Raw genomic sequence first — 24,156 nt, 5'->3', positions numbered from 1 at the left:
GATGCACATCTAAGAATTTTCTTACTGAAAAAAATATATACCTCAAGTGAGCGTATGTTTTTATGCACATTTTGGAAATTTCCACAATCTGGTGTTACGATCCAGCATTTTTTTAATACAATATTGCAAAATTTGCATAAAAATATGTGGATTGAAATGCCTGTTGTTTAGATCTCTTCTGAAATTTCAGAGGCAAAATGTCACCATGTGTTCTCAATTTAATCTGTTTGCTGTTTATAGGAAACAAGAGCTCTCTATATAAAATGTTTGTGTTTTTATGTGCTAGGGCAATGCTGTGTATATGTGTGTGTGTGAAAGAAGCATACAAATGTTTACCACGTCTGGCAAATGTGTCAAAGGTCGAGTCTGTGTTTAATTAAGTGTGTGTTAAATGTGCTATTATGAGCTGCAGATAAGAGGTGAAACATCCTTTAGCAAACACAAAGAGCCCACAGTTGCTCTGTCCTGTTCTGGATCAGAATGCACTATGATAGTTGAGCTATTCACACACCAGAAAGAGCACAAATGCCCTCCTTTAACCTCACACACGTTTGCACACTTGTTACGTTCTTTCCTATGATAAAGGACAGTTGGTGTGGGTGGAGTGGAACGTGGGGGACAGAGATAAAACGAAAAGGTTCCTGTGGACTGCTGCAGATGCTTGAGGTTGAACTTGTTCCAGCGTTGCATGTTTGATCAGTTGCCTCGGTCAAATCTAGGGGAAGTGTCAGTCAAGTGCTAAAAAAAATCTTCAAAGATATCTTAGCTGTGTGGGTGTTGTGAAGATCAGAATAAGATTTATTTGTTTGACAGTAAAGGACGTTGTGTTGTGTTATGGATGCAGCACAATATGCATGGTAGCCACAAACATGCTATTGAGTTACAGTGCATCCAGAAAGTATTCACAGCTCTTTTTCCATATTTTGCTATGTTTGCAGCCTTATTCCAAAATGGATTAAATTCATTATTTTCCTCAAAATTCTACAAACAATTCCCCATAATGACAACGTGAAAGAAGTTTCTTTGAAAACTTTGCAAATGTATTAAAAATAAAAAACGAAAAAATCACATGTACATAAGTATTCACAGCTTTTGCCATGACACTCAAAATTGAACTCTGGTACATCCTGTTTCCACTGATCATCCTTGAGATGTTTCTACAACTTGATTGGAATCCACCTGTGGTAAATTCAGTTGATCGGACATGATTTGGAAGGACACACACCTGTCTATTTAACGTCCCACAGTTAACAGTGCCTGTCAGAGCACAAACCAAGCCATGAAATCCAAGGAATTGTCTGTAGACCTCCGAGACAGAATTGTATCGAGGCACAGAACTGGGGAAGAGTACAGAAAAATTTCTGCAGCATTGAAGGTCCCAATGAGCACAGTGATCTCCATCATCCGTAAATGGAAGAAGCTTGGAACCAACAGGACTCTTCCTAGAGTGGGCCACCCGGCCAAACTGAGAGATCGGGAGAGAAGAACCTTAGTCAGGGAAGTGACCAAGAACCCGATGGTCACTCGGACAGAGCTCCAGCATTTCTCTGTGGAGAGAGGAGAACTTTCCAGAAGAACAACCATCTCGGCAGCAGTCCACCAATCAGGCCTGTATAGTACAGTGGCCAGATGGAAGCCACTCCTCAGTAAAAGGCACATGACAGCCCACCTGGAGTTTGTCAAAAGGTACCTGAAGGACTCTCAGACCATGAGAAACAAAATTCTCTGGTCTGTTGAAACAAAGATTGAACTCTTTGGCCTGAATAGCAAGCGTCATGTCTGGAGGAAACCAGGCACTGCTCATCACCTGGCCAATACCATCCCTACAGTGAAGCATGGTGGTTGTGGCAGCATCATGATGTGGGGATGTTTTTCAGTGGCAGGAACTAGGAGACTAGTCAGGATCAGGGGGAAAGATGAATGCAGCAATGTACAGAGACATCCTTGCTCCTGAGCGTTCTGGACCTCAGACTGGGGTGAAGGTTCGTCTTCCAACAGGACAACGACCCTAAGCACAGAGCCAAGATAACAAAGGAATGGCTACGGGACAACTCTGAATGTCCTTGAGTGGCCCAGCCAGAGCCCAAACTTGAACCCGATTGAACATCTCTGGATAGATCTGAAAATGGCTGCACACCAACGCTCTCCATCCAACCTGATGGAGCTTGAGGAGTCCTGCAAAGAAGAATGGGAGAAACTTCATTATGGGGTATTGTTTGTAGAAATTTGAGGAAAATGATGAATCTAATCCTTTTTGGAATAAGGCTATAACATAACAAAATGTGGAAAAAGTGAAGCGCTGTGAATACATTCCGGATGCACTGTAACTTGCTTGTGGCTACCAGAGAGCCATGTTGTCTTTTCTCTCAGGAAACTGATATTGACCATCATTTACAAGAGCACATCCTGAAGATTTCCTTTCTACTTTCCCCTCCCTCACTGTCTTTCCATCTGTCTGTATGTTTCTGGCCTCCTGTGTACTGTACTAAGGCAAACATCACTATTACTATTAATCATACTAAAGGTCTGTTCATACCTTAATCGTTATAATGAAACCAGTAACTCGTCCCGCATTATTGTGCTGCAATACATGTGCATTTAGGCCAGAGGAAAACTCCAACTGAGCCTGGTTTCTCCCAAGTTTTTTTTTCTCCATTCATAGTCTGATGGAGTTTGGGTTCCTAGCCACTGTCACCTTTGGCTTGCTTAGCTGGGGTTAAAAGGCACTTGATATTCGCTATTATTATCAGTTTGACTGCACTGACACCAGCGGATGAGAACAAAACTTGAACTGCCTCAATCTGAATAATGACACTATTGCCTTCTGTAGAACTGCTTATAGCTGAATTGAACTCACAATTGATTAACTTTACACTGTTATTGAACTGAACTGAATCAACACTGAACTGACTTGATCTCAATAATTACATTTTTCACTTTTTAGAGATGCCTTACACAACAGAATTAGATTTTTTTTTTTCATATTTGATGAAGTTTCCATCATTGATTCTGTAATTTATTACTGTTAAACTGCTTTGAAGCAATCTGTATTGTATAAAGCACTATGTAAATAAAGTGACTTGACAAGAGCGATACCTGTTGGACAATAAAATGGGCGAAAAATCAGATTTACGTTAAAGGACGATCCAAGTCATATCTAGGGATGAAAATATCAGAGATTTGAAGGTGGGCTCTTTTGACTACTGAGCATCCATCTAGCGACCATGAAGAATGCCTTAGAAACTTCAATGCAATGCCCTAGCAACCTCCCTGAAGACTCTATGGTGGCAAGTTTTGCATGGAACATCACCACTAATTTTCCTCAAGAAATGTAGAAGATTACAAAAACAAGGCATTGCTCTTATCATGTCAAATTATGAAAGGATGCTTTCAGTCTTATTCATCCTTGTTATTTAATTTTCTCTCTTTCATGCAGAAAAACTTGAATTGGAAGCGAGGGAGAGTGTTGTGATCTCTGTTGAGATCTGCAGTGGAGGGTTTCTCAGACTCATCAGTGTGGTGAGTGTTCACAGGATGCTTTCTTCTCTCCACAACAAGGTACAACACGAGTAAACAACTACAGTAATTGCTTTTGTATGTGTTTGTGTTTGTCTTGCCTCAGGCTGAATGTATCACATAGCAGAGCAGTATTCTGGACGTAACTCGTGGGACTCCTTCCCCTCTTCTGGGCCGAATCGAGCACCATGGGCCCCAGGCAGCAACCGGCACTGGGCTCCTCCATCCAGGTCTTCTATTCTCCACATACATTTAAAAGCATAACATCTGTTGTTTGAACACTGTTTTATTATGTATATCTTACATGTTCTTTTTAACTCAGTGAGTATTACAGCTTTTAAATCCTCGGTTCTTCCGTTTACAGGTGCAGCGGAGGGAACTATCAATCCCCATCCCAAAACTACACAGCAGGAAGAAACTACCCAAACAAAGCTTATAACAACAGGTCAATCCTTCTTTTCTGCTATAAAAGTTCTGATTTGTAAACTGAATCCCAATTTGCATACTGCATATGTACAGCACTGTTAATAGTCAGCACAGTCACTGCTCTACTGCAACTGCACCACTTGTTCACTTGGATGATGTATTTTGCAAATTTTTGCACACATAATTTGATGAATTCATGTATTATTATTTATTATATATATTAGGGGTGTGACAAGATCTCGTGGCATTAGATCTTGCGAGATTAAAATGTGATGAGATTTCTTGTCGAGGTGAAAATCTGTCTCGTGATATCGCCATGACAGAGCGTGAGAGTGAATTTAGCATAGAAATTGCCACTGCTACTTTTACGTTACGCCTCCACTGTCATTGTGCTTTTAAGAGGAATAAAAAACATTTCATTTGGTTGGATAACAGTCACTTTAATCCCATCCAACTCATCCAACACTAACAGTAGAGCCGTACATAGTGCACTGATCACATGATGAGAATAAGTGACGACTGACAAGACCAAGGTGGAGGATTTGTTGCTCAACAGAGACTAGCATCTGACAAATGTCTTATCTTGTAGAATGTGCGCTCAGCACCAGAATATGCGCAATCTCGAAAGCGAAAGTAAAATGTGAGCGCACATTCAAACGCGATTTCAATACCCCGCATATTTAAAGCGGCTCTCTGATGCAAATATCTCCCGATATGAAAGCTATCTTAGGCTGGGCTATGCAGTAACCATCTCTAAGCCCTGTATCATATTGAAGAAAAATTTGCTCACTATTTGCACTATGAATATTGAGAGAGTACTTTGATTATGGTTGCACTTATTGTTTGCATATAATAAGACTACAACAAAACAGACAAAAAAAATTGTGGAAAGGAGTTCAGTTAGGAGCTCAAAAGTTATAGAAGCTCATAAATCAAGTACAGTTCTAAGGCCTGAAAATTCTCATATGAAGTCATATAGGAGATAAGTCAGTCAGTTGAGTTTGTGGCAAAACCTTTTACAGTGCTTGCCTTGAGTATTATTTTTCTAGTCATGTATTTCATCATTGAGGATTTCTTAAAAATCTGGTCTCGTCTCATCTCGTTCTCATGAACTCAATCTCGTTTCTCATCTCGTGAGCTGACTGTCTTGTCACACCCCTAATATATATTATTATTTTATGTTATATTTTATAATAAAATTATGATAAAACAGTTATTTTATAGTTTTATTTTATAATTGTATATAAATATATAATTTAGATTTTCAAAATACTTTGATTTGACATGCACTAATTTTGCATGCTATATAGTACAGATAATATGCAAATTTCCCATGTGAACACTACTGTGTGACATTCATGGTTCATATTCATCTTCATTCATGGACAGACCTCCAGGTTTCAGCAGGGACAGACCCCACACTCACCCCAGAGACAGAGGCATTGGAAAGGAGCAGAGGGTCCCGAGGGGCTGCGGACCAACACAGAACCAGCACCACAACCCAGAACGCTCCACCCTTAACTACAGCTCAGGCTGTGGAGGACACCTCTCTAGCAGCAACAATCACGGCAGCCAGCCACACAGGGTGAGGGACTTTCATCCAAATATATGAAAGTTACAGTGCTGTCAGAGATGAGCAAATCTCAAAAGAACCTAATTTCCTGACTGACTTGATGTTATTTCCTGTCTCAGTATGGGGGTCCGCACCAGCAGCAGCGTTCCACTGGGCGCTCCCCACAGACCCAGGGAGAGAAGTGGACACAGTCAACTCAGTCCAGGAATTTCCAAGGGCCCTCTCTCAAACGTCCAGTACCTCCTCACAATATCTCACCACCCCTCCGTGACCCATCCCCTTCACGAGACGACTGTCCCAGCAAGAGGAGTAGAAGCATCAGCTCACACCAGGTAAGTCATGTTCTTTTTCCTCTTTAATGTTCACAAACAACTATTATTTACATTTACAATTTTGAATTTCTCTATGTTAATGTTTTGGTTATAGAACTATATGTCAATCAAAAAGTTTTGGTTATAACACTGTAAAGGGGCAGTAGTTAAGCATCATCTGCTGGTCAGAATGAGAACATCCTTAAGATGTAATGCTTCACTCCTGCAAAATTCTGTAGAATTTCCACCCGAGAGAGAAATATTTCATCAATCGCCCACCTCCATCACATCCACCTCGGCCCTGGAGCCCAGCATACAAAAGCTCAATGCCCTGGAGCTTGTCTGAGAAGAGGTCCTCCCCCTCTCGCTTTCAGGTAGACCAGTGGTCTCAGCTGTATTTTTTGTGTACTTGATTTTCTCTGTATACCTTGAAGACAGCAGCTATTTTAGGGAGGTTTAAAACACTATACACACACATGTGAATTAAGACAAGTCAATTTAACACATTAACAGCCCTCATCACAGACTTCCTACATTAAATATATAATTTGCAATTATATACTTTATTCTGCTCATGATCATCCTTCTTTCTCTTATTTGAAAGGAGTCCAGTCATTCAATCATGAGAGATCACACCTACAGAACATATTCCCTTCCATCACCACCCAACATTGCCATAAGCCAGAGCCCCCACAGCAAGAAACCCACCAAACAGGGGCCACCCCATCATCCGGTCCGGGATCATTCAGGCCCCCATCCCCGTGGGGCCAAAGGGGGCTGGGATTGCCCATCACCAGCAAACCTCACCAGTGTGCCTTACAATCAGCAGCACCAGCTCCCTCCACCACAGAGGCACACTGGCCCTTCCAGCAGCCCAGTCACCTCAGTACCTCAGCCCAGATTCAACACAGCACAGCCTGGCTGGAAAACACAGAGCCGCTCTGGAAAACACGGCAACAGCGTGAGTAAATTATGGAAGAATTTTAATATCTGTGACAACTATTCCTTTCAATGTTATGCTCCATTTTTAAAGAACTAGTCTCAGCCTCAGACAGCACACCCACAGACGGTCTAAGTGGGCGTTCTTGGCTAGAATAATCTCCAAGATTTGATATCAATAGTCAAAAGTCTGGCAGTGTGAGTCAACTAAGTCTATATAAATTAACAGAAAAAGCAGAGAAGATTACATTTCAAAGAGCAAATCATGTATACTGAGGTGCCCTTTTGTATTAGTTTAGACTTGTCACATGTTTGGGCATTTGTTTTTTCTACAGGAGATGGGGCGTACCACTTCTAGCCTGGAATCCCAACAGCCTGAGGGTGGGGACAGAAAACGTCCAAGCGCATCCAAACACATAAGCCGCCAACGGAGTCCCATTCAGCCATACAGCAGTGCTGAGGGTAGAGTCAGAGATTGTACAGAATGGAGGAACACAGAGTTAAGGAAACATGATCAGAGAGACTCAGACTCTCCTTCTGAACCTACCACTCAAACCTCAGACAGAGGTCAGAGGTCACAGAGGTCAGAAATCAAGAAGAGCAGACACTCTAAACACCAGACTGGATTCAAATCCACTCACAAGAGCTCCCTCAGCAAGCTGGACACTGAACTCTTGAAACACATTCAAGCCAAGCGGAGGCACAAGGATCGTTTAAAGAGGAAGGAGAGGAAGGAGGAAGGAGAGTTGGTAGACACAAAGGAAAGGATGGAGAAAAAACTGGAGGACAGGAAAAAGAAAAAGATGAGGGAAGGCAGGAAAGGGCATGATAAGAAAAACATACATCAAAATGGGAGGAAGTTGGGACAAATGAAAAGAAGAGCAAAAGAGGAGAGAAAACAAGGAAAGCATGAAGACAGGAAGAGTGAGATGCCCACTTCGAAATCAGCATCTCCCAGTTTAGGAAGATTGTACCCCAGTGATTCTGGACCTCTCCTGGATGACCTACTGTCCGAGCCACTTCATTTCAGTCACAAAGAAGAAGAATTCTCTCGACATACCTCAGGGTTCATCCCACCTTGTAAATCTCCTCTCAATAATAACCATTATTCTCCATGCCAGTCAATCCATGAAGCCAATTCTAAAGCCTTAGAGGTTGGCAACCAATCAGACTCTTATGAGCCTGCACATATAGACACTAGCGATGTTGACAGTATAGAGACCCATGAGGTTGGTGGGTCCAAACCTACTGTTCCCGATAAGCAGAAGGTTTGTAAAGAACCCATTAGAATCAAGGAGGGTGTCCCAGGTTTGCATAGTGCCCCGGACCTTCTCCCTGCTCACTGCACCTATAGCGAGGAGCTCCTAAGGTTGGACCCACCAACAAGCCCACCTGTTCTGAGCTGGCAGGGCTCTCCGGTGTCGGACTTAGGTGATGATGAGGAAGGGAAAGAGGAAGATATGATTGGAGTTCTGAGGAGGCCAGTGCTGCAACCTAGTCCAACTCACTCATCTCCATTTAGAGACTCAGTGGAGATCAGCACTGGTGTTGATTATTGCCACAGTGATTTGGCCAAATTGTATGGCTTTTCTGAGTCCTCTAAAGCAATGGACACTGAGGAAGAGGATGAAGAAAAGAAAGAAGGAGAGCAGAAAGATAATGCATCAAGCAGCTCTGAGCCCAACAAACCACACTTGCACCAAATGGACACGGTCAAATCCCAAACCTCAGTAATTGGCAGCCATAGATACACTTACAGGGGAGGACCATTTGGTCGGCCTCCCCCTGGTGCTTTAGTTGGGGTGAAATACTCATCATCTCTGTCCTTGGGTCCTGAGATCCACCCTCCAGACCAGCATAGTCCACCTGCCACATCTCCAACAACAGATATCCCAGATCAGGTCCAGCCCACAGAGAAGGATAAAGAAAGTCAAAGAGAGGAGGAAAGAGAGGAAAATAAGGTAAAAGAGGAAGAAATAGCAGAAGAAAAAACGGAAACAGAGGTGCAGAAGATGGATGAACAAACAGAGACCAAAGTAGTTGAATCAGCTAAAGACCCAACCTGCACATCATTGGAGCAGAAGGAACCTCTGATGTCTCCCGCCACCCTGCAGGCTAAACTAGTGCACAGCTGCGAGCTACTGCTCACTCAAAACTCCAGTCCCATGTCAAAGGCCTTGAAAGTCAGTGGTCCCATGTTTATTGAGAGAGAAAATGAACAAGACCGGGTCAGACAGAAAGCTCAAATGAGGTCTCTAAGAAAAGTTCGTAGGAGCATGAAAGGAGAAAATCCTGAAAAGACTGAGGGAGGAGAGACTAAAAAGGAAACAGCGATGGATGACTCCGAGACAACGGATTCCTCCTCTAAAGGTTCAGACAAGCAACTAATGGAAATCAGGTCCAAACAGGTTTTCCCAGAAAACCAACAAATTGACATGAAAGATGGAGAAACAGAACTTACAGAAGTCGAGAAAGAAAAAGAGACTGATGTTAAAAAAGAGTCTATGAAAGAAGACACAGGAAAAGTAGAAACATCTGCCACAGCATCATCTGCATCTGCCAGAACCAACAAACAAACCTCTGTTACTGTGAATCTCTCCAGCAGACCTCGACTTCTAGACCGGGTCAATCTCCTAAATCTGCAGGAGTTGTCTAAAATTCCTTTGAAAGAACTGACAATCCGTTTGGTCAAGATTGAGAGCGGAGGTCGGCAGACTTTTATCGCCTCAGAAATCGAGCAGCAGAGTATGCCACTCAATGCCATCAACATCAGAAACAATGCAGCTGAGGTCATTCAAGCCTGCAAGTGAGTTCATGTCTGACCTTTAGACCTCAATTGATTCTGATTGTTACAACTGTATTTTCATTAACTAACATTAACAAAGATTAATAAATAGAGTAACAAATGTATTGCTCATGGTTAGTTCATGTTAGTTAATACATTAACTAATGAACCTTATTGTAAAATGTTACCAATGTAATGTTGGTGTTTGCTAAGGCTTTATTTTAGGGTTTTTTACCTTTTTTAGGGTAATTTTGTTACCCTTGTAAAATATTACTCCAGTGAAAGTTTTAAATACTCCTTTCCAATTTTACTTGAGTAAAAGTACAAAAGTAATTGATTTTTAATGTACTTAAATATTAAACTTAAAAAGTACAAATCGATGAATGTTTGTTTCGTAATTTTATATATTCAGTAATATATAGGGGTAATTCAGTTAACCAGAGACTCGCTTTGATTGAATCATTGAATCAGTGAGTTGTTGACTCGAGAGCAGCTGCAATCAGATCAGTCCGATTTGCAAATGAACTAAAAATACTGCTTCAAACATTGCTACCCTAGCAACCATTCACAACATCCTATCATCAAAACAGCATGTTTACCACTCTATAATTTAATTATTATTATGACTTTGATGGGGAATATGAATCATGTCTCTTGCTTAGTTTTTCTCTCTTTCTTACTTTCTTCCTGCATTTACACATACACCTACACTCTCTCTTACTATGACAGGGGGGCAAACATCAAGAGCAAGTTTCGGGAGTCGTACCTGCTCCCAGCGTTTTCAGTGAAGCCTGTCCTGTCCGGAGAGACTCTTATTCCCAGAGAGAAACTGAACCCTCCAACGCCAAGCATTTATGTGAGTTCAGGCCAATCAGTTTTATTAATGTAAATTATCGATAATATGCTCTGTCAGACATTCGTTTATATTGACATGTTAGAGGTCTACATGAGTAAAAAAAAAAGGCAAGATTGTTGTTGTTTTAACAAAAAACAACAATAACCATTTAAGTTGTCTGTTTGATTGTCACAGTGTGCTATTCTTACTTTGTGTGCATGCTTTTGTATTTTTAGCTGGAGAGTAAAAGAGACGCTTTCTCTCCCGTGCTGCTGCAATTCTGCACAGACCCTAAAAATGCTGTCACTGTCATCAGAGGACTGGCTGGATCCCTCCGTCTCAGTGAGAAAACACAATCTCTCAAACACACACACATTTACAGAACAAAGACAAATAGAAGAAAACAGGAAGAACTTTAAGAAACAGCAACTTCTCAGTAATGACACTATCATAGCAAACAGCTGTCCTGGAAACTTTCAGACAAACAGCAGAACATTTATTGATTATACAATAATTTGAAAGAATAGACTACTGTTCAAAAATTTGTGGTCTGTAAGATTTTTTTAAAGTTTTTTGAAAGTCTTTTAAACTCACCACTTGAGGCTGAACTTATTTTATGATGCTCAAAGGGATAGTTCACCCAGAAATGAAAACTGTTTCATAATTTACTCCATCCTAAGTGTATACGTCTTTCGTCTTTCAGCCAAACACAATCTGAGTTATATTAAAAGATATCCTGGCTCTTCCAAGCTTTATAATGGGAGCGAATAGTGCAATTTTTTTGACGCCCAAAAAAGCACATCCATCCATCATAAAAGTAATCCATACAGATATTTATAACTTTATAAACTATAATAACGGGCTTCCGGTAACGGCTGTACACGAGTCTAGATCCGGTCGAAGAGTGACCTCTAACCCGACGCATGACGTATTGACGAACGAGGAAGCACAGAGGACAGAGCAAAACAAAACACCGGTCATGAATTAGAAGTCTAATACCAGAATTTTTAAAGAGAAATGTTGGAGGAACTTGAGTTTGTTGCCCAGCCCTATTTGTTTGAACCTCAAAGATTTAGTTTTTGTTTGTTAGCATGTTATATCAAAAATGCACATCCAATTCATGATAAAATTCTAATAGGAATCTTTTAGAATTTTTTTTACCATGACTTTCTTGTCTTTCTGGTAGATCTGGGTCTGTTCTCCACTAAATCCCTGGTGGAGGCCAACTCTGAGCATGCAGTGGAGGTGAGGACTCAGGTGCAGCAGCCGGCGGACGAGAACTGGAACCATTCAGGATCTGCTCAGACCTGGCCCTGTGAAAGTAGCCGATCTCACACAACCATCGCTAAATACGCACAATACCAAGCATCCAGTTTCCAGGAGAGCTTACAGGTAGACACTGTTACCAAGAGCGCCTCGGTGGTATCAGAAAACAACACTATCTCACACTTAACTGGAGTCACATCTCCTAAGTGTGAGAAAGTCTAGATGGGAAAACACTGTTTATGGCATAACATTATGCCTCACCCCATGAAGTCATAATCTATAAAGTAACAAATTATTACGTGTAGTGTCCCTTCTCCTCCCCTCAGAGGAAGGGTATTGCAGTTTGATGGTGCTGAGGTTCCAGGCAATCGCCTGGAAGTGCTAGGTACCCACAGCCACAATCGCTATAATCACACAGACACACACCCCCCACTCAAAACAACCAATTTAAGATTCAATTAAAATTAACTATATTTTCAGGAAGAGAAAGACAGTGACGATGAGGAGGAGGAAGACAAATCGGAGAAAAAAAATGTGACAAAATCCAACTTACAAATCAACACTGGGTCTACTATCTCTACAGCCAGGTAAAACTCAAAAATATTGGTTAATGGTTAAATTATCACTCAAATACATAGACTGCTATTAACAGGGCCCAGAGGGAATAGTATTTATTTATTTATATGATCTGCTGTCTCTTAAAATTTTCTTTTTTTTTAACAGCTCAGAGCAGAAAGCCATTGGAAAAATCATCAAATTTGGAACCAACATTGACTTATCTGACCCAAAACGGTGAGAGATGTTCACTTTGATATTACTGGTACATTAGTTGACAATTGTCCATAAATGAATGTTGGACAGGGAGACTATTTAGTATTTTTCTACTTTTATGAGTGCAATTATTACTTGCATTGGCGTGAGTATAGGAATTGTGGGTACTTGTCTTCAGGTGGAAGCCGCAGCTGCAGGAGTTGTTGAAGTTGCCTGCCTTCATGCGAGTGTCCTCGAGCGCCAACATGCTGAGTCACGTCGGCCACACTATACTGGGCATGAACACAGTCCAGCTTTATATGAAGGTCCCTGGCAGCCGCACACCAGGTCAGTGTACGCACACATGATGTTCATATTCATGTATTTGACACTTCTCTAACTTAATTAGAAATAGGATATTATTAAAGGGATAGTTCACACAAAAATGAAAAGACCTGTATTTTTTTTTGCTGAACACACAAGAAGATATTTTGAAGAATAAGGGTAACCAAACACTTGACTTCCGTAGTGGAATTTTTGGGTGGTGAACTATCCCTTTAAATTGATTTATCAGGTTGTTTTCCTTGTAGAGTTTTACTTTTTTTTAGAAGTTTGGTTTCCTTGAGAATAACAAAACCTTCTCACTCTCTCCCAAACACACATAATCATTGAGAAATATTTCATTTGTTTATTAATTAGACTTCATTTTCATTTTATCGTTTTGATTTCATTTTCATCGTGCAAAATATGACTTAGAATAGTTTGCGAAATGTGACCTGGACATGTATAAAATGTAATGAAATAAAATAAAACAAACCTTTTTAAAAAGTGAAATTCTGTCTTCTCTCTAGGACATCAGGAAAATAATAACTTCTGTTCGGTGAACATCAATATTGGCCCTGGAGACTGTGAGTGGTTTGCTGTCCATGAACACTATTGGAAAGCCATCAGTGATTTCTGTGAAAAGTAAGTTTTGGATCACTCACACATTCTTTTAGATATCTTTATAGCTTAGCATGACATTTTAGATTAAAAAATGTATCCAAATATAAAGCTATGTGCCTCTTCTGTGTGTTAGGCATGGCGTGGACTATCTGACAGGCTCGTGGTGGCCTGTTCTGGAAGACCTGTACCGTTCAAACATCCCAGTGTACCGCTTCATTCAGAGACCAGGTGACCTGGTGTGGATCAACGCTGGCACTGTGCATTGGGTCCAGGCCGTGGGCTGGTGCAACAATATCGCCTGGAACGTGGGCCCTTTAAACGGTGAGTCAGTAGGAGGCGCCAAAGACATTTGTAAAACATTTACTGTAAATATATCTGTCAAATGCTCTATATCATGACTTATTTTTTCATTATATTCCCTTTGTCTTCCCAGCCTATCAATATCAGCTGGCTCTTGAGCGCTTTGAGTGGAACGAGATCAAGAAAGTCAAATCGATCGTCCCTATGATTCACGTGTCCTGGAACGTCGCCCGCACAATCAAGATCACAGACCCAAACACGTTCAAGATGATCAAGTGAGTGCAGTGTTGAAGTGTTTATATCAATGAGACCCACTTTAAATGATTTTATAGTTCTACCGCCTTCTTGTCTGTTCTTTTAGACATTGTCTCCTCCAGTCCATCAAACACATTCAGATTTTGAGGGACCAGCTGGTGTCTGCAGGGAAGAAGATCTCCTATCAGAGCAGGGTGAAGGATGAGCCAGCGTATTACTGCAACGAGTGTGATGTGAGGACCACAAAACACACTGATGGCAAATAATATTCGGTCATGACGTTTTCTTCATGTATCTGACTGTGTATGCATGTGTGAACAGGTGGAGGTGTTTAACCTGCTGTTTGTGACCAGTGAGAACAGCAGTAGGAAGACGTATGTGGTTCACTGTGAGGACTGCGCTCGGGAGAGGAGCCACGGTCTGACCGGGGTGGTGGTGCTGGAGCAGTACCGCATCGATGAGCTTATGAACACATATGATAACTTCACCCTGGTAAGATAAACACTCCCATACATGAGTTTATATCTCGCAATTCTGACTTATAACTCACGATTCTGACTTTATATCATGGAATTCTGACCTTATATCACAATTCTGACTTATAACACACAATTCTGATTATATCATGCAATTCTGACTATATCATGCAATTCTGAGTTTATATCATGCAATTCTGACTTTTAACTCACAATTCTGACTTTATATCATGGAATTCTGACCTTATATCACAATTCTGACTTATAACACACAATTCTGATTATATCATGCAATTCTGACTTTATACCATGCAATTCTGACTATATCAAGCAATTCTGATTTATAACTCACAATTCTGCCTTTATATCACACAATTCTGACTTTATATCACACAATTCTGACTTTTTATCACGCAATTCTGACTTTATATCATGCAATTCTGACTATATCAAGCAATTCTGATTTATAACTCACAATTCTGCCTTTATATCACACAATTCTGCCTTTATATCACACAATTCTGACTTTTTATCACGCAATTCTGACTTTATATCATGCAATTCTGACTATATCAAGCAATTCTGATTTATAACTCACAATTCTGCCTTTATATCACACAATTCTGACTTTTTATCGTGCAATTCTGACTTTATATCATGGAATTCTGACCTTATATCACAATTCTGACTTATAACACACAATTCTGATTATATCATGCAATTATGACTATATCATGCAATTATGACTATATCATGCAATTCTGACTTTATATCATGCAATTCTGAGTTTATATCACGCAATTCTGACTTTTAACTCACAATTCTGACTTTATATCATGGAATTCTGACCTTATATCACAATTCTGACTTATAACACACAATTCTGATTATATCATGCAATTCTGACTATATCATGCAATTCTGAGTTTATATCATGCAATTCTGACTTTTAACTCACAATTCTGACTTTATATCACACAATTCTGACTTTATATCACACAATTCTGACTTTATATCACACAATTCTGACTTTTTATCACGCAATTCTGACTTTATATCATGCAATTCTGACTATATCAAGCAATTCTGATTTATAACTCACAATTCTGCCTTTATATCACACAATTCTGACTTTTTATCGTGCAATTCTGACTTTATATCATGGAATTCTGACCTTATATCACAATTCTGACTTATAACACACAATTATGACTATATCATGCAATTCTGACTATATCATGCAATTCTGACTTTATATCATGCAATTCTGAGTTTATATCACGCAATTCTGACTTTTAACTCACAATTCTGACTTTATATCATGGAATTCTGACCTTATATCACAATTCTGACTTATAACACACAATTCTGATTATATCATGCAATTCTGACTTTATACCATGCAATTCTGACTATATCAAGCAATTCTGATTTATAACTCACAATTCTGCCTTTATATCACACAATTCTGACTTTATATCACACAATTCTGACTTTTTATCACGCAATTCTGACTTTATATCATGCAATTCTGACTATATCAAGCAATTCTGATTTATAACTCACAATTCTGCCTTTATATCACACAATTCTGACTTTTTATCGTGCAATTCTGACTTTATATCATGGAATTCTGACCTTATATCACAATTCTGACTTATAACACACAATTCTGATTATATCATGCAATTATGACTATATCATGCAATTATGACTATATCATGCAATTCTGACTTTATATCATGCAATTCTGAGTTTATATCACGCAATTCTGACTTTTAACTCACAATTCTGACTTTATATCATGGAATTCTGACCTTATATCACAATTCTGACTTATAACACACAATTCTGATTATATCATGCAATTCTGACTATATCATGCAATTCTGAGTTTATATCATGCAATTCTGACTTTTAACTCACAATTCTGACTTTATATCATGGAATTCTGACCTTATATCACAATTCTGACTTATAACACACAATTCTGATTATATCATGCAATTCTGACTTTATACCATGCAATTCTGACTATATCAAGCAATTCTGATTTATAACTCACAATTCTGCCTTTATATCACACAATTCTGACTTTATATCACACAATTCTGACTTTTTATCACGCAATTCTGACTTTATATCATGCAATTCTGACTATATCAAGCAATTCTGATTTATAACTCACAATTCTGCCTTTATATCACACAATTCTGACTTTTTATCGTGCAATTCTGACTTTATATCATGGAATTCTGACCTTATATCACAATTCTGACTTATAACACACAATTCTGATTATATCATGCAATTATGACTATATCATGCAATTCTGACTATATCATGCAATTCTGACTTTATATCATGCAATTCTGAGTTTATATCACGCAATTCTGACTTTTAACTCACAATTCTGACTTTATATCATGGAATTCTGACCTTATATCACAATTCTGACTTATAACACACAATTCTGATTATATCATGCAATTCTGACTTTATACCATGCAATTCTGACTATATCAAGCAATTCTGATTTATAACTCACAATTCTGACTTTATATCACACAATTCTGACTTTTTATCACGCAATTCTGACTTTATATCATGCAATTCTGACAATATCAAGCAATTCTGATTTATAACTCACAATTCTGCCTTTATATCACACAATTCTGACTTTTTATCGTGCAATTCTGACTTTATATCATGGAATTCTGACTTATAAAGGCAGAATTGTGAGTTATATCATGGAATTCTGACTTATAACTCACAATTCTGACTTTATATCATGGAATTCTGACCTTATATCACAATTCTGACTTATAACACAATTCTGACTATATCATGCAATTCTGACTTATAACTCACAATTCTGCCTTTATATCACACAATTCTGACTTTTTATCACGCAATTCTGACTTTATATCACGCAATTCTGACTTTATATCATGCAATTCTGACTATATCACGCAATGTTGACTTATAACTCACAATTGTGTTTAAATCTCGCAAAAAAAAAAAAAAAAAGTCAGAATTATGAGATAAAAAGTCCCAATTACCTTTTTTATTTTTTATATCATGGCGGAAACAAGCTTCCATAGGAATCAGATACTTGTTATAATAGAATTTATCAACCTTATTATCAATTCCTTTGTGAATTTAGATATGACTTTACACCATTCAAGCACAAGAAGACCTGCCAAACTATAAAAAAAAAAAAAAAATGTAAAAATATTTTTATTAATTTATAATATTTTTCTAAAATGTGACTTGGACTAGTTTAAAATAAAGTATATAATGATAGATATTTTTTTATTTTATTTTTATTTGTTTTAAAAATAGGCTTCATTTTCATTATGCAATATTTTTGTGACATGACCTGGACAAAAGTATCAGCATGTAATGATATTTTTATTTATTTATTTATTTACTTAGCTTCATTTTCAATACGCAAAATAGAATTTACAATATTTTTTAAAATGTACACATATTAAAAAATAAAATAAATATATAATTAGATATTATTTTTTATAAAAATAGGCATCATTTTCATGGTGCAAAATAGAATTTATACGTTTTGTGAAATGTGTCCTGGACATGTTAAAAATAAAAAATAAACAAAACTAAAATTAAATAAAATAGATATTGCTATATTTTTCTTTTTTCATTTTTGTTATGAAAAATAGAAATTATATTGTTTATGAAATGTGAACTGGACATGTTTAAAATAAAATAAAATAATCCATCATCATCATATATCTGCTCTCTAGATATCAGCATTGTCACTATGATACCACTATGTACATTTTACACATGTAACATTTCTAATGCACAAGTTTTCTCTTCCCAGGCTCCAGTTCCGTGCTGTAGGTAAACTTGATGTCTGAAACTACACAGCCATAACCAAATCTCCCACCCTCCTGCCCCAAATCAGCGGCACAAACCTTTTGTTCTCCTTTTTTTTTTTTTTTTTAACAAAACCACTACTGCAGACTTAAAGAACAGCCAATCAAATCGCTGTTTACTTTACATTGTTTACAATACTATCAGCAGATGTCTCTCCAGCTCAGTCGTCTTCCCCTCAGCCAGCTACTGACGGGACATCTGATAGTTCTCATGTTCCTGATTATAGAATGACTAGAGTGGTGCTACATCATTGGACTCTAACAATAATGTGTAACTTGGCTATCAGGTCATCCATCCACAATGGATAACTGCTGTGATTCCTTTTAAAAAAAAAAAAAAAAATTTGTCAACTTGCCGAACATGTGCATTAATTCAGGTACTGATGTAGTTTACTTTTTTATGCAAATGGAAGACGATTTCACCAGTCCAGTTATTCTATGTCTCTGGTTTATCTGAGTGGTGCTTTGATACAATGTATATATAAGCAGGGGATTCATTTCTCTTGGAGCTGATGACCATTGCAGTGGCATTACATTTTTTTTTTCTGTTGTTTCGGTCATGTCATATTTACTACAAGTCTGACCTTTGTAAATGGTATTTGCATATTTTACTGGGTGCTATTTTTTTAAGTTGTCAAAGGTTTTCAGAAAGAGAAAAAAAAATCTTTTTTAACAGTCTAGACTAACACCATTTGGGCCTTGTGATATCCATTTAGACAAAAGGTGATTTCATGGTATTTGATTAAGTAAATAATGACATTTTCTTACAGCATTAAAATATCACGTGACGTACAGTATATGTAACAGTTATTCCAAAAAATACGGGTTTAATCGAAAACTTATTTGATTGCATTTGTCTGGAAAACCTTATGTGTGTTAAGTGAATCTTTTTTGTACAACTCAAAAAAAAAAAATCATTCCTGCGAACTTGTGGCTTTTGAAGCATTTCTCGATTGATTTTATCCTTTTGATTTTCTGAATTAAAATTTTTTTGAATCATAATTGAATTACTCTTTGTTTTTTGTTTTATTTATTTACTTGACTTTTCCTTTTTTTATATATATTTATTGATTGTTTGTGATGCTTGTCTTTTCGGAGACATACGTATTTTGTAAATCTTTCTGTTGTGCTGATGTGGTGAGGCTTACGGGGGAACGTCTGATTCAAAATGGTGCTGATCCCCCTCCCCCTCCCGGTCTCTCTGTCTGTATAAATGATCTGTAGGTTTGAAAACATGAATTTAATCTCACAAGTTGGTGCTTAGAACAGAGTCAGTACACTTTTATGAACTGAATGTCTTTGTACTGTATATTTAACACATGAAATTTGTTTGCTTTACATGAGGTACAGGCTATTGTGGCACGTGTATGATTCCAGTCATCCTAGCTGTTATGATTATAATGACCTTTCTGATTTGTATCATTATTGATGAATTTCAGATTGTTGAGAGTTTCAAATTTGCGTTACATCGATACCTCTCCTCTCAGAGTTTGTTTTCAGGTTCATTTTTGTTTGTTTTACTGTATAAAAAAAAAGAAAAAAAGAAAAGAAAATGAAAAAAGAAAAGGAAAAATGTTAAGGATCTGAGCCAGACTTGTCTAACATTTTGTGATTTTTGTGTGTTATACCTGATATAATGATAACTATAAAAAATAAAACATTCTGATAAATTCCCATCTGTTTACGTGTCTGTTATTTCTGGATTGTGTGTGGAAGTGTATTAGAGGAAGGTTACATATTCACAGTCTCCTGTCTGTCTGCGGAGTGGAAGTGGAGGCCTGCAGAGGTCATGGGACAGGAGTAATGTTTCTGCGACACCTCAGCGCTCTCTGCGGACTTTACTGCGGAAATCCTGGCTCCAAGGACAGGAAGGCAGGTTTTCCTCTTTTATGACTCTCAGGATATATCTCGTTTTCCACCATCCCTCCACACTTAACTCGCATGTTTCACCAGCACCCCTTTTATCTCTCTCTCCTGATAATCCACTGCTGTGAATAAACAAATAAACAACTGTACATAGTTTATTTACTTAAAGATAAAGTCATCATCCTGTTTTCACCCCTGTGAACTCAAAATCTTATCCAGTTCACTTTATCACAGCTGGTGGGTCGTGACCTGAAAATGTTTTGCAGGTCTGTTCTGATAAAGTCACAGACAGGGAACAAAACAATGCTCAATACAAATAATAATTATAATAATGACAATACTAAATGTAACTAACAATGTAATGGTGCATAGTTTGGATTTTTATATTTTTCTGCTAAACTGAATGCAAGTTTACTAACAACCAGGGCTTGACATTAAAGGTGCCCTAGAATTAAAAATTGAATTTTCCTTGGCAAAGTTAAATAACAAGAGTTAAGTACATGGAAATGACATACAGTGAGTCTCAAACTCCATTGTTTCCTCCTTATATAAATCTCATTTGTTTAAAAGACCTCAGAAGAACAGGCGAATCTCAACATAACACTGACTGTTACGTTACAGTCGGGTTGTACGCCCCCAATATTTGCATATGCCAGCTCATGTTCAAGGCATTACACAAGGACAGGACATCTGGATGTGCACAGCTGAATCATCAGACTAGGTAAGCAAGCAAGGACAACAGCGAAAAATGGCAGATGGAGCAATAATAACTGACATGATCCATGATATCAATATATTTTTAGTGATATTTGTAAATTGTATTTCTAAATGTTTTGTTAGCATGTTGCTAATGTACTGTTAAATGTGGTTAAAGTTACCATCGTTTCTTACTGTATTCACGGAGACAAGAGCCGTCGCTATTTTCATTATTAAACACTTGCAGTCTGTATAATGCATAAACACAACTTCATGCTTTATAAATCTCTCCAACAGTGTGTAATGTTAGCTTTAGCCACGGAGCAAAACCTCAAATTCATTCAGAATCAAATGTAAAAATCCAAATAAATACAATACTCACATAATCCGACGCACACATGCAGTATGCATGACGAACACTTTGTAAAAATCCATTTTGAGGGTTATATTAGCTGTGTGAACTTTGTTGATGCACTGTTTAAGGTAAGTACAAGCTCCGTGGGCGGAGAGCGCGAGCATTTAAAGGGGCCGCAGCATGAATCGGCGCATTTATAATTATGCCCCAAAATAGGCAGTTAAAAAATTATTTTTAAAAAAATCTATGGGGTATTTTGAGCTGAAACTTCACAGACACATTCAGAAGACACCTTAGACTTATATTACATCTTGTAAAAAAACGTTCGATGGCACCTTTAACACCCGCACAATGCTGGTGGATTTCAGCAGTGGCGTGTAAAGCAGTCACTCCTTATAGCCACTTTGGTGGATTGAATTTTATGTATACATTTTTCAGTTGTAGTCTTTTAAAAAGGCATCTGAAATAATAAACTAAGTGCAATGTAGTGTTATAAAAAAAATATAGATTTTTCGATACACATCAATACTGAAATATCTGAAACACTTCTCTCATCTCTCCGACAGTAAGTTGACACAAACCCCCGTCCCCTCACTCGCATGTTTCATTCGCTCCGGATGAATATTGTTGGTGTTACAGGGTTTGAAATTCAGCATGAGATTGAGCGTATTGCGCATTCTTTTACTCAGTTCCGCAGATTTTGTTCTCACACCGAAAGTGTGCACACATAAAGCTGACTCACAGTAGCCTGTAGCAGTATAATGGATCCATGTGTCAGGTCTTAAAGTGACAGCAGCCTAATATACCTGCTGCAAAATTATGAGATATTAAAAATATTTTTTCCCCATGGTGTCGGTCAAAACTGTGGCCAGTGAAAATGCTGAGTGGCTAGAAACTTTGGAAAACCACTATCCAAAGTGGCTGGTGAGCAAAAAAGTTAATGTCAAGCCCTGCTAACAACATAACTTAAAGGTACACTATGTACAGTGGCATGAAAAAGTATGTGAACCACTTGCAGAATCTGTGAAAATGTGATTAATTGTAATAAAATAAGTGAGATCATACATAATGCATGTTATTTTTTATTTTGTACTCTCCTGAGTAAGATATTTTACATAAAAGATGTTTACATTTAGTTCACAAGACAAAACAATAGCTGAATTTATTAAAATAACCCCATTCAAAAGTTTGTGAACCATTGATTCTCAATACTGTGTGTGGTTACCTGATGATCTATGACTGTTTTTATGTTTTGTGATGGTTGTTCATGAGTTTCTTGTTTGTCCTGAGCAGTTAAACTGAGCTCTGTTCTTCAGAAAAATCCTCCAGGTCTTGCAGAAATTTCAGTTTTCAAGCATTTTTGCATATTTGAACCCTTTCCAGCAGTGACAATGATTTTGAGATCCGTCTTTTCACACTGAGGACAATTGAGGGACTCAAACACAACTATTAAAAAAGGTTCAAACATTCACTGATGCTCCAGAAGAAAACACGATGCATTAAGAGCCGGGGGGTGAAAACTTTTGAACAGGATGAAGATGTCACAATTTTTCCTATTATATTTAAATACCTTTGTTTTTCATTTAGTACTGCCCTTCGGAAGCAACAGAAGATACTTGCATGTTTCCCGGCAGAAAAATTAAGTACAATTTACCTTGATATTTAAATTCAAAAGTTTTCACCCCCTGGCTCTTAATGCATCGTGTTTTCTTCTGGAGCATCAGTGAATGTTTGAACCCTTTTTTAATAGTTGTGTTTGAGTCCCTCAATTGTCCTCAGTGTGAAAAGACGGATCTTAAAATCATTCAGCCACTGATGGAAAGGGTTCAAAAATGCAAAAAATCCTTGAAAACTGATGAATCTGCAGGACCTGGAGGATTTTTCTGAAGAAGAGGGCTCAGTTTAACTGCTCAGGACAAAAAAGGGACTCATGAACAACCATCACAAAAAAAAAAACAGTCGTGGATCATCAGGTAACCACACAGTATTGAGATTCAATGGTTCACAAACTTTTGAATGGGGCCATTTTAATAAATTCAGCTATTGTTTTGTCTCGTGAACTAAACGCAAACATCTTTTATGTAAAATATCTTACTCAGGACAGTACTAAACAAAAAATAACATGAATTTTATATGATCTCACTTATTTTATTAAAATTATTCACATTTTCACAGATACTGCAAGTGGTTCACATACTTTTTCATGCCACTGTAACTTGTTAAAAATTAACAGCATTTAAATAATGAGTGAATACATCACCAATCCTTCCAAAACATGTTTGGTAAGAAGGTAAGCCTATTATAAGTGTTTATATTTTTGAACTGTCGCGCTGGTTTATGTGGGAAATTGCGTACATATGTCACTCGCCTGTGCATGTCTCATCATATTCGTAAATAGAGAAAAGTTGCTCCGGCTACTTTGACTCATGTTTGGTGTGGAAGTGGCATAGGATAGTTATCACATTGAGCGAGCAAGGTTAACACAGAGCATGGTTAATCTCCAACCTCCAGGGAAGCACCCATTTAAAAAAAAAAAAAATGAACAGATAATGGTGCTCACTGCAGAGCAAAATGACGTTCAGCTCCACTTCTCTGGACGTCATGTATTGAGCTTGACCTAGTCCAGCTCCACCTCTGTGGATCTAATGGGTGGAGGAATAGAGTTATTGGTAGGGTTAGAGTGTGGTCGGACCTTCTAGCTCCACTTATGCACCCAAATCTGCTGTCAAAAAGAGAATGCGACAGAGCTCGTAATAAAACAAGAATCAACATTGACTTGACTTTTCGGATATGGCAAGAACCGAGGGATTTGAAATGTTGTAAAAGCGACACAGAAGTGGTGTTTTTATTACTCAGCAGGTTATAAAGATAAATTGAGATAAATTGCCAAATGAAGCTCTCTAACAGCGTTCACTGTAAAGAATTATCTATTGTGAAGGCTCATTTCATTATGG

The 24,156-nt window shown here is 38.0% G+C and overlaps 1 protein-coding gene across 7 annotated transcripts in view; it reads left to right on the top strand.

Annotated features, from left to right (window-relative positions):
- Positions 1 to 19,959, top strand: part of kdm6bb (lysine (K)-specific demethylase 6B, b) — a 35,388-nt gene extending 15,429 nt beyond the window's left edge. For 5 of the 7 annotated variants that reach the window (XM_067398006.1, XM_067398009.1, XM_067398010.1 and 2 more), the window contains 20 exons: positions 3,437 to 3,519; positions 3,623 to 3,746; positions 3,881 to 3,961; positions 5,332 to 5,527; positions 5,635 to 5,847; positions 6,066 to 6,200; positions 6,431 to 6,787; positions 7,101 to 9,571; positions 10,280 to 10,406; positions 10,622 to 10,727; positions 11,572 to 11,777; positions 12,132 to 12,238; positions 12,375 to 12,443; positions 12,601 to 12,749; positions 13,253 to 13,367; positions 13,480 to 13,667; positions 13,780 to 13,921; positions 14,008 to 14,134; positions 14,223 to 14,393; positions 18,231 to 19,959. In XM_067398006.1, the coding sequence (XP_067254107.1) occupies positions 3,628 to 3,746; positions 3,881 to 3,961; positions 5,332 to 5,527; positions 5,635 to 5,847; positions 6,066 to 6,200; positions 6,431 to 6,787; positions 7,101 to 9,571; positions 10,280 to 10,406; positions 10,622 to 10,727; positions 11,572 to 11,777; positions 12,132 to 12,238; positions 12,375 to 12,443; positions 12,601 to 12,749; positions 13,253 to 13,367; positions 13,480 to 13,667; positions 13,780 to 13,921; positions 14,008 to 14,134; positions 14,223 to 14,393; positions 18,231 to 18,254 (5,103 nt within the window). In that variant the 5' untranslated portion in view covers positions 3,437 to 3,519; positions 3,623 to 3,627 and the 3' untranslated portion in view covers positions 18,255 to 19,959. Of the gene's footprint in view, positions 1 to 3,436; positions 3,520 to 3,622; positions 3,747 to 3,880; positions 3,962 to 5,331; positions 5,528 to 5,634; positions 5,848 to 6,065; positions 6,201 to 6,430; positions 6,788 to 7,100; positions 9,572 to 10,279; positions 10,407 to 10,621; positions 10,728 to 11,571; positions 12,037 to 12,131; positions 12,239 to 12,374; positions 12,444 to 12,600; positions 12,750 to 13,252; positions 13,368 to 13,479; positions 13,668 to 13,779; positions 13,922 to 14,007; positions 14,135 to 14,222; positions 14,394 to 18,230 lie in introns of those variants that run through there. The other 2 variants (XM_067398011.1, XR_010896197.1) reach the window with 2 other exon arrangements.
- The last annotated feature ends 4,197 nt before the right edge of the window (positions 19,960 to 24,156 follow it).

The sequence above is a fragment of the Chanodichthys erythropterus genome, chromosome 10 (genome assembly GCF_024489055.1).
Source record: "Chanodichthys erythropterus isolate Z2021 chromosome 10, ASM2448905v1, whole genome shotgun sequence".
Lineage (NCBI taxonomy): Eukaryota > Metazoa > Chordata > Actinopteri > Cypriniformes > Xenocyprididae > Chanodichthys > Chanodichthys erythropterus.
This window is presented reverse-complemented; position numbering and strand designations above follow the sequence as displayed.